General features: G+C 36.8%; 1 protein-coding gene across 4 annotated transcripts in view; it reads left to right on the top strand.

Annotated features, from left to right (window-relative positions):
- LOC110100765 (mediator-associated protein 2) overlaps positions 1–8949 on the top strand; it is a 39464-nt gene extending 30515 nt beyond the window's left edge. For 3 of the 4 annotated variants that reach the window (XM_020828422.2, XM_020828421.2, XM_020828419.2), the window contains 2 exons: positions 7362–7466; positions 8263–8755. In XM_020828422.2, the coding sequence (XP_020684081.1) occupies positions 7362–7466; positions 8263–8576 (419 nt within the window). In that variant the 3' untranslated portion in view covers positions 8577–8755. Of the gene's footprint in view, positions 1–7361; positions 7467–8262; positions 8756–8842 lie in introns of those variants that run through there. The other variant, XM_020828420.2, reaches the window with a different exon arrangement.
- Positions 8950–11708: the final 2759 nt, after the last annotated feature.

The following is an 11708-nucleotide window of genomic DNA, read 5'->3' as shown; positions in this document are numbered from 1 at the left end:
ACCGCACCCAGCTCACCCCTGCAACTGCGCCCCGCTCACCACGCCCCGCCTGACCTCGCGTCGGCTCGCAGTGGAACTGTGGTCATAGCTTTCTTCAACTTCTTGAATGCTGTCGTAGCAGCCTCCCCCCATAAGAACCCATCTTTCTTCAACTGCTCAGTGAGTGGCCACGCTATAGTGCTGAATCCCTTCACAAATATTCTGTAGTTTCCTGTGAGCCCTAGGAATCCCCTCAACTCCTTTAGATTTTTGGGCAGTGGCCACTTAAGCATGACCTCAATCTTGAACTGATCTGCTGCTACCCCTTCCTTGGATACCACATGCCCCAAGTATTCCACAGTAGCTTGCGCGAAGCAGCACTTCTTCAAGTTAGCCTTCAACTGATGTTCCTGGAGAACCTCTAACACCTTCTTTAAGTGTCCCCAATGCTCCTCCTTTGTTCTGCTATATACTAAGATGTCATCGAAGAATACCAACACAAATCGCCTGAGGTACTGTTTGAAGATCTTATTCATGAGTGTCTAGAACGTGGCTGGGGCATTGGTGAGGCCAAAGGGCATCATTAAAAACTCATAGTGGCCCTCATGAGTTATGAAGGCGGTCTTGGGTACATCTTTTTTCTTCATTCGTATATGGTGATATCCTGATTTCAAGTCGATCTTGCTGAAAATCACTGTTCCACTCAACTCATCCAGAAGCTCATCAACCACTGGTATGTGAAACTTATCAGGTATAGTTTCCTTTTTGAGTGTGCGGTAGTCTACACAGAATCGCCAACTGCCATCTTTTTTCTTCACCAATAGAATAGGACTAGAGAACGGGCTAGTGCTGGGCCTGATGATCCCTGTTTCTAGCATTTCTCTGATCAACTTTTCTATTTCATCCTTCTGAAACTGAGGGTAACAGTAAGGTCGTACGCTGACAGGTGATACTCCCTCTCTTAATGTGATGACGTGCTCCTGCTCCCTGGGTGGTGGCAACCCTAGAGGTGGTTGAAAAACCTCCTCGAATTCCTGGATCAAAGGCTGCATAGAGAGGGATATGTCTCCCCCTTCCTCCACACTCACTCCCTCTAATCTATGTAATTCCACCAAATAGCCTTCCCCCTCCTCCTGAATTGTCTTGATTAGGGATTTAAGAGAAACCCCTGCCTTGGTCAGCCCTGCATCCCCTTGAATCACCCTCTTCCTTCCACCCTTCATCAACTCCATCCACAGAGTGCTCTAATTGACTTTGGTTTCCCCCAATGTCTGCAACCACTTCATCCCTAGGATGACATTCGTACTCCCCAATTCTAGGGGAAGGAAGTCTTCCTTCACTTGTATGCCTTGGATCTTCAGCACCACCCCCTACAGACTCCTCTTCCCATTTCTACCTTCCCTGTGCTCATCATCACCCCATAGCCTCCAGTATCTACTAACTTCATCCCCAGCAGCTCCACAATCTGGGTGGAAATGAAATTGTGGGTCGCCCCTCTATCTATCAACACCACGACTCCACGGTCAACTATCTCTCCCTTCACCTTCATAGTGTTACTCGGAGTGAATCCCACTATAGAGTTGAGAGATTTCTGCCACATCCAGATGCAGCTTTTCCTCCTCCACCTCAGAATCGCTCCCCCCTCCCTCTTCGTCTTACTCGTCTTCACAAACGAGGAGAATTTGATGACTTCGATCCTTGCACTTATGCCCTGACATGTATTTTTCATCACATCAGAAACATAACCATTTTGTTCTCTTCTCTTGCATTTCCTTCTCAGTAAGCCTCTTGAACTGCCCCCCATTTCTTCCTGTTGCTTTTTTCCTTCGGAGCTTCTTTCATCCCTCTTGGGGATGCTCCCTTGGGGGTTAGGTGGGTAGTCGTCCATCTGTAAGTGCCTCATGAGCTACTACTACTCCTAGCTCCCTTCTCCAGATTCTTTTGATTTTCGATCAGATGTGCAAGCTTCATGGCTTTCCCCAGGTCCCTGGGCATCAGGACCTTCACCGCTGCTCGTACCTCGGCCTTTAACCCCTTCATAAAATTCCCCTCCAGCACCGTATCGGACAAGCGCTCTACCCTGCTGGCCAGATGCTCAAACCTCTCTCGGTAGTCCGCTACAGAACCCTCCTGCACTAGGGCAAAGAACTGCTCGTAGAAGTCCTCTCCCCGGTTGGTTTGGAAACGCTCTAACAAACTATCCTTGAATTCTTTCCAGCTCCGGATAGGTCTCCTCTGATCTCTCCACTGGTACCAAGAGAGTGCCTTCCCTTCCAGACATAAGCCTGCTACCGATAATTTCTCCTCCGTCAAGCCGTTATCAGTAAAGTACATTTCCACCTTGTAAATCCACCCATAGGCATCATCCCCTTCAAAAATGGGCATTTTTAATTTTCTCACCCAATGTTTAAAATTGCGTATTCGGGTATTGAGGCGTTTTTCATTCGTGAGGCGAGGCGTAAGCCTCAAGGCGTTTTGAGGCGTAAGCCTCAAAATCAAAAGATTGCGTAAACATAAAAAAGATAATTTTTTTATATACTAATGAGTGAATAATATAAAACATAAAAAAGCATACAGCTTCCCGGCGCCCATGATAACCCTCCCGATGTTCCCAACCAGCACCTCTTGGTTCCACACCTCCATTGCCTTGCCTTTCCCCATATCTTCCTCCTCTCTCCTCCCTCTGGAAAGGCTCCAAATGAGGCATTCCCCTACTCCCTTCCACGATTTCCACTTCCTCTTCCTTCCGATGGATTTCAGAGTTGGCGTTCTTCGCGGCTGGCCCTTTTGCATCAAACGCCGCCGATTGGGTTTGAAACTCCAATATCTTCTTCATCATATCCCGTAGATCGGTCACTTGTCTTTCCATGGAAGACATTCTTTCCTCTACGGTCTCCTTGATTTGATTTATCTCTCCTTCAATCCTCTCCTCCAAAGCATCCACCTTCTTACCCGCCATCTCCTACGGCTTGCAATTTATGAGAAGATCTAAAAAAAAATTCAACAATTTTCTTCTTCGCCGGTACAATTTCAGCCGCTGAATTTGGTCAAAAACAGCCCACGATATGTCCCAAGAGTTGCTATGATACCAATTTGATAGGAAATACTTGATTTCAAGTATTTCCTGTTCACTTATACAACAAATCTCAATGCAAACTGCTGTTCACAGCAGGAAAACAGCAAAAACAGGGGAAATCTGAGAGAAAAATGGAGAAACGACTTGTATTTTACTAGTAAATGCAAGAAAAATAGCAAAGATACAAGGATCCTCTATTCGAGAGGAGGATCGCACTCTCCCAATCTCTAGAATTCGTTCTAGAGCACTAACCACCAAAGAGAAAACAAAAGAACTCTTACACAATTTCACATAACCCTAACCCTAGCCTTTTCTCCCTACTTACTGCATACAATTCAAAATAGATACAAAAGGACCTAATTGCCCTTGCTTCTCCTCTTTTTGGCTCCAAGATTGTATTTGAATCTCAAGTGGACCCCACCTTTTCCCCCCTCTTTGAAGCCGCCGGCCCCCTCTTGCTGTAAACTATCAGGACCGGCCCATGGGGCTAGGCCGGCTGGATCGGTCCATGGAGGACCGGTCTAATAGTGTTCAAATAAGTTTTTATAATTTTATGAATTTTTAAATAATGTCTTTATGAATTTTTAGAATTCAAGTTGGATGGTTGAAGTGGAGGAATGCTTTGGGTTTGTTGTGTGATAAAAAAGTACCACTTAATCTTAAGGGAAAATTTTATAAGATAGTGATGAGACCTGCAATGCTTTATGACACAAAATATTATCCATTAAACAATAATCATAATATTAAGTTAAGTGTTGCTGAGATGAAGATGCTTATGTGGATAAGTGGACTAACTCTTTGAGCGGGATACGAAACGAGCATATTTGGGAAAATGTTGGAGTAGTTCCAGAGACATATAAGATTTGAGAGAGTCATCTTAGATGGTTTGGTCATGTAAAACTTTGGCCTTCCGATGACACTTTTAGGAGAGTAGATGTATTAGATGACCTATGTTAAGAAAGGTAGAGGTAGACCTAAAAAACCATTGTTAGAAAATATTAAAAATGACCTTTCTTTATTAAATTTAAATGAGAATGCGACTCTTAATAGGACACAATTGAGAAAAAAGATTAATGTAGCCGACCCCACATAGTGGGATAAAGGCTTGATGTTGTTGTTGTTATCATCGTCTTATATGACTTTGTTTGAGTACTTTTTTTTTTTGTAGAAAGCAATAATGCATTAATCAATAAAAAAGTAGCAAACCTACAATGTAGATTCCTCCTTCAAAAGATTAACAAATGAAAGAGGAATCTCATTTAAGCTAATGTCTTCCCAAGCAAAGTTAGAAATAAGAGCAAAGCCAGCACACATCTCAGCTAGCTTGTTATTGTTCCTATCTATACATTTGAATAGAACAAAATTAAAATAATTGAGAAAATGTAAATCTTCCTCACCTTTGAAACCATCGTTCATTGCTTGTTGGAGAAAGGTGATAACGTTTAAATTATCACTTTCAATAATAACACCTTTGAATTTGAACATTCAATCTTTAATTGACTCTTTCAGGGATTTGATAGCAAGCAATTCCAGTTGGTAGATATCCCAATGAATTTCGGATTTCCCATAAGCCATAAAAAATCTTCCTCTATCATCACGTATGAAACCTCCCATTCCAGCTCTATAATTGGAGTTTAGAGATGCATCTACATTTATTTTGATCCAATCGGGTGGAGGAGGATGCCAAGAGTTAGACAGTCTAGAAGACTGATGAGCACCGCACATGTCCGAGCTTGATCTGCATACCAATTTTGAGATAGAAGAGTAGCTTACTGCATTTGCTGCAATAGTTGTGGAACTTTCTTCCAGCTTATCATAAATAAATTTGTTCCTTGCTTTCCAAGAAAGGAAAATGACATTGCAAAATAGATTACTAAGAAATCCATTTTTATGAGCAATGATATCCATCCAAGCACAGCAGCTTTCCATCTCATCAAATAGAGGAATGTTGAATCCCCATTTCTTTAATAAAGAGAAGACATGTCTTACTTTGATACATTTGATAGTAATATGCTCTACATCTTCCACATCTACACCACATCTTGGACAGATAGCAGAATTATGCAGCTTTCTTCTAGTAAGGAAATGAAAAGTTGGAATGGAATCCTTCAATAATCTCCACCAAAAAGTTTCAACACGAGGGGATAGCCTAGCTTTTTTGATCCACTTGACATAGTTCGGTTCAGATTGGCCATACTGAATATTATCAAATGCTAGAGCTGATAAAGATTTCCCTGAATTTTGGGAAATAAGTTCTCGGTAATCTTCTTGGGCTTGTTGATCTATAGGAATTTGATTTATAAGCTGAACCAGATCCTTCCCAAAAAATTTAAGAAGTTCTTCTACAACCCAAGCTCTGTTTTTAATGAATATGTTAACCAATATAATTTCATCTTCTTGAGGAACTACAAAGGCAGGCCATTTGTTTAAGCTTTTGTCCAGGATCCAATATCTCTATAGACATCAATAAAAGACCCATTTGCAATCTTCCATCTAGTCAAGGATAACAGCACACTGTTACCGTCCAAGATCAATTTCCAAGCACTTTGTTTGAGTACTTGAATATATCTTTGACCCTTCTTCGATCATGTCAAATTATTTTTGAAGATGTGGAGATGGTTTGATTAAGGGTTCGAATAAGGTTTAATTATTTTATAAATTTTCTTAGTAATGTTTTATAGGAATCTGTTTGAATACTTGGATATATCTTTGACTCTTCATTTACAATATCGTTAAAGATATGTGAAGAAGTTTGCTTAACTATTTGAGCACTTACTCAAACCTAGCTTCTACTCTTTATCGATCATGTCAAATTATATTTGTAGATGTTTGAAGAAGTTCGATTAAGTATTTGAATAAGATTTAATTATTTTATAAATTTTTTGAACAATGTGTTATATAAACTTGTTTAAAGGATTAATCAAAGCCATCTTTGATCCTTTGTCGATTAGGTCAATTTATGTTTGAAGATATGTTAATAATGTTCGATTAAATGTTCAAATGCGTTTTTATTTTATTTTATGAACTATTAGAATAATGTCTTGTAGGAACCTGTTTGAGTACTTGAATCTATCTTCGACCCTTGTTCGATCGTGTCAAATTATCTTTGAAGATGTGTGGAGATAGTTTATTTAAGGGTTCAAATAAGTTTTAATTTTTTTTATAAGTTTTTTTAATAAATTTTTATATGAATCTATTTGAACACTTCAATGTATCTTTCACCCTTCTTCGATCATATCAAATTATCATTAAAGATATGTGAAAGTGGTTCAATTGAGTATTCAAATATGTTTCAACTATATAGATTTTTTGAATAATATCTTCTATGAACTTGTTTGAACACTTAAGCGAATATTTCTTCTATAATTTACTGATCATGTCAAACTACTTTCAAAGATTTGCCTAAGAATTTTCATTAAAGTGTTTGAGTAAGTTCAAATTATTTTATAAATTTATTGAAGAATATCTTGTATGTATCTTATTTGAACACTGACTCAAACCTAAGTTTGACTCTTCATCAATCATATCAAATTAATTTTGAAGATTTGTCAAAGAAGGTTTTGTTAAGTCTTCAAATAAGTTTAAATTCTTTTATATTTTTTTAATGTTGTCTTATTCAAATCTATTCGAATACTTAATGAATCTATCATTGATCCTTCATCAATCATAATAAATTATCTTTAAAGATGTGTTAAAGAAGATTTGATTAAATATTCAAATAAATTTCTGCTATTTGATTAGTTTTACAAACATAACATTATTTTAATTTTATTATTAATGTTGGCCACGACTGAATTAGATGAGCACTTAGCAATCAAAATTGTGGGTATTTTGATCCAGAGGAAATCTTTGGGCATATTTTCAGGTGTATTTCTTCATATATATATATATATATATATAAAACTTTGTAAAGCTATAACAAGAAATTTAATATTCATTCATATAAGTGCATATATTAATTTTATTGGCTATGTAATTATGAATGCATGTGTATTTGTGACGAATATAATATTTCAAGCATAATTTTCAGTCCTTGCCAAATCCAGGGCAATTATCATTTGTATTTTTAGTTTGAAGAAATCCTCTTGCTTTTTTTTTCTTTCGGCTATTCTCTTTTTTTGAGCAATTAAATAATTGAGCAATTAAATAATGACATCCTTAGATTTTTATTTAATAGCAAAGAACACATCGGCTGTGCAGTACTAGCAATGTTTTCTGTTGAATTATAGATAACATTCATATACTATGTATGTTTGCATATGTTTCTCACTTACTGATCCTGTTCTGTGTTCATCCTGACGTGTAGTTGGGAAAATTTCTCGGCGCGTTAGCTTAGTTTGCTATCCGGAACCAGGTGAATTTGATAAGCCAAGTTTTGGCACATCGAGCTTGAGTGGTTTAAGATCTGCAGGTAAGTAGTAGATTTAGCTTATTCTGAAAATATGCTTTAATTTTTCTAGTTATGTTATGAGTGTTTCTTTTACTATTCTTTGACCTGTAAGTTTTATTAATATATATACTTTTTTTAATTCAGTTTCTCTTATAATGTCTTTACCATTTAATCTTAGCTATTATTTCTGTTGAAATCAATTGCTAACTTCAACATGAAAAAGACCTTTCCACTTGAGTTGATATTATGCCATTTTCGGTAAACTGGTTTTTTAAAAATATTTTTTTAATATATGAAGTTTGGAGATTCTTTGATTCCTACAAAATTATAAATTCCAAATAAGTTCAAGTTTTATAAAATTTTCTGAGGAAAGCTGAGATTGGGCCCCAAAATCATCCCAAAGAAGTTTCTAATGCGCTTAACATTTTTTGAACTGGGGATAGCTGACAAGGGACATTAAGGCTTCGTTTGGGACGGCTTTTTTATTGCTTCTTAAAGCAGCTTTCTCGTAGAAAAAAATTAATTTTGGTACTATAAAGTTGCTTTAAGAAGCAGTAAGAAAGCCGTCTCAAACGAAGCCTAAGGCTTTGTTTGGGACGGCTTTCTTCCTGCTTCATGAAGCAGCTTTTTAGTATAAAAATTAAAACTTTTGTACTAGAAAGCTGCTTTATGTAGTAAGAAATTCGTCCCAAATGAAACCTAAATTGATTGTCTGACTTATGAATATATTCAGAGCTTTTTTTAAAAAAATATTTTAGTATTGTGGTGCATTTTCACTTATTATTTTCAAACTTAGGCCATTTTATCATTTTCTCAGGTTCAAAGATGAAAGCATTGTCCCATCTCTCAACCATACTTAGGCATGGAAGCCAAACTGCAACTGCTGGATATTCCCGTGGGGCATTAACTTCTGGCCGTAGTCTTGGACAGGAACTACTGGAAACTCCACATCAACAATCCAGGAAAAAGAAACAAGAGGTCTGCACACCTGCATCAGTATCTGCAAGGTCTATTGGACGTTCTTCGCTTGCTTCTGAACCTGAAAACCAGATGGCCAGCACTGCAACTGGATCAGCAAAATCACATGGAGAGAAAAAATCAAAGAAGAGGAAGATCAAGGCTGAAGTGTAGCTTAATTCTAGGTAACCTTTTGCTGAATTTAATGAATTCTCTTATCGACTGATAATAGAATATAATATCTATTTAATTATTTATCTAGTGAGAAATGTTCATCATCAACTGAAATAACGTTTGCTCTCATTTTAGCCTTCGACAGTTTATAATTTATTATCTTATGGCTTTTGTGATCACAGCATGCCTGATGTATTCAATTTTTTTTATTTGGCCTCTTCTTAAGTTTAACTAAACCAGTTTGATGTTGCTCCCACCATTCGCAGCAGAAGGCTAATCAAAATTTATCCGAACATTTTGAAGCGGCCTGTGGTGAGGTACTTCCTCTTGTTTTCCTGTGGACATATCATTCGTGTTGGCCATCCTAGCACCTCCCCAACTTTAGAGAAGCTTCATTAAATTTTGGCCTTATTTGGGACGACTTTTTTACTGTTTTTAAAAGCAGCTTTCTGGTACAAAATTTTTGTGCTAAATAGCTGCTTTAAGAAGCAATAAGAAGGTCGTCTCAAACGAATTTTTAGGCTTCATTTGGGGCGGCTTTTTGACCGCTTCTTAAAGCAGTTTTTTATATAAAAACTTAAATTTTTGTATTAGAAAGTTACTTTAAGAAGCAGTAAGAAAGCCGTCCCAAACGAATGCTTAGATTTTATTTGGGACGGCTTTCTTATTTAATTTTATATTTTAATAAGCTCAAATTTGATTTTTGAGTCCTTATATTTCAATGACTACTAATAAAAAAGGAAAGAAATGCAAGCAATTATATTTGTAGCTACAAGTCATGATAAATGAATTAATGGCATTCTATGAAGATATGCACATATTTTGAGAGAATGCAACCCTCAATCCAATAACTTGCACCGCCCAAACAACCTCTGTTTTACCAATTGATTTTGAGCTTTGCTGATAAACAAGCTCAAATATTGTGGGATTGGTTCATTTAATTTTACTTCAAGTCTAATACAAGTTAAAGGCTGATTTGTGGCCAAGTTGCTTGCAAGCGTCTGTAGTGGTCATAACCCTTGCAAAGATCAGGATCTCAATGCAAAGAACCAATGTTTAAATTTCGTCAAATTAGGACTGGTAGGGGCTATTCCATCTGTGGCTTCCATTGTCAGGAGTTGCCTAAAAATTTGACCAAACACTTAAAAATTGCTCAAAAGATAGAGCTTCTTGCGTCATAAGAACATCTGGCTGGAATTAGGGCTCGTTTGTTTCCACGTTATTCCTCATGTTTTCTGTTTGAAATGGAAAATGCAGTCGTGGAACATGTTTGGACGTGAGCCATACTTTTTTAAGAACTCCATTTCTCTATTGTTTTGAGAAGCATTATATATTAGCTTCTCCGTTTAAAAAATGCCTTTCCTCCTTTTGCATTTTTGATATCGAAACGGAAAATAAATCAAACGAAGCCTTAATGATGTAGCACATACAACTAGAATTAGACTTACTATCAGAATGTAGGTAAGGAGAACCATACTAGAAATAGATGGGACTCGTTATTAGAAGCCAGATGAAGAAAGCTTAGAAAAATTTTATGTTGTCTTCATTGTTTGGACATTTTCATTGTACTTATGTTGTATATGTATTGTACTTAATTTAGAGTGCATTAATGTGGATTTCAGTGTTTCCCATGTGATCATGTGTGAGTGTGGAGTGTCGAATGGAGTGGAGTGGATGACCGAGGCTTTGGAGGGAGTATTTATGGGTGGTTATAAGTTTGTGTGGTCGTCCCCTCTTGTTATCCCAAACCCTTTGTTTGAATTGCTTTGTGTGTTGTATTTAAGACTCCATTTGTGAATGAAAAATGGAGGTTGTTGTGGAAGAAATTTCAGAATTTAAAGGGGAAGAATTGGTGGCTTGATCCAAGGGAGAAAGCTTGGTTGCTTAATCCAAGAGCATGGTTTGGTGACCATGCTTCTCTTGCACTAGACTTTGGTGAGACTTTATGCTTTTCTTTGTGTTAGTACCTTTGTTTAATCTTTTGTGAAATTTTTGTGAAGCGTTGCCTTTATGTTTAGTGTTGTGAATGTGAATTTTCCTTTTCTATCCCAACTCCTTTTCGCCACATTTTCCCTATTTTAAATGGTTGGACATGGGTGAAGGAGATCCTGACTTAATTGGGTTCTCTTATGCATTTGGTGGATAAACCTAGTCTTAATGTAGTGAAAATTTCTAGAATTGATCTATACACTTAATAGATCAATATCCTCATAATTTTCCCTTTGTTTTTACTATTTGAATTGCCCTAAAACCCTAAAACGGCAAACCTTTGTTTTTTCAAATTTTTACTTTGTTCAATCATCTTAAAAATTAAAAATAAAATTTATAAAAATTGATGAAAATCTTGCTGAAGATGCCCACTTTCATTATCAAGTAAAATTTCTAAAATCCACCAAATATTTTGAAATATGGAACTATTTTCTCATAGTTGGTCAGTTTTGGATAGATTTGATTAGAACTGACCAATGTTGAGTCCAAGATAAAATTAACCATTTTAAACCCCACCCATTGATTGTATCAATTCCAAATCAACATTATACACCATTTTAAATATATTCTATCAATTTTGCAAGAAAGTTTCATCATTAAAGAAATTCATTAAAAGTGGGTCTCAAAGATGACCCCTACAGATAATATTCTCGATTGTTGACACCTTGAACAATTCTCCAAGAAATTCCATGGCTTTCCAACTATATTCTCAGACTGAAGAAGATCCTCGCCTAACCTTCATTCGTGCCCTTTTGCTCGAAGAGCAAGTGGAAAAAATAAAAGAGCTACTATGTGAATTTAGGAATTGTTTTGGCTGGACACATGATGAGTAGTCCAGCTTATCCCAAGATGTAGCAGTTTATAGATTGGCTATTAACCCAGATATTATGCCCATCAAACAAGTTCCAAGGAGAATGAGATTAGAGATTACAGAACAAATTATTGCAGAGATGAAGAAGCTCATAGATGCAACTTTATTTGTGAAGAAAATTATGTCGATTGGATATTCAATATTATCCCTATCATGAAGAAGAACGATAATATTCGAATCTGTATCGATTTGAGGAACCTCAACAAAGCCTGTCTAAAAGATGACTTTTTGCTCCAAATATCAGAATTGATAGTTGATAACACATCCAACTA

Source organism: Dendrobium catenatum, unplaced genomic scaffold (assembly GCF_001605985.2).
Source record: "Dendrobium catenatum unplaced genomic scaffold, ASM160598v2 fragScaff_scaffold_28, whole genome shotgun sequence".
Taxonomy (NCBI): domain Eukaryota; kingdom Viridiplantae; phylum Streptophyta; class Magnoliopsida; order Asparagales; family Orchidaceae; genus Dendrobium; species Dendrobium catenatum.
Note: the sequence above shows the minus strand (reverse complement) of the source record. Positions and strands in the feature narration are given on the sequence as shown.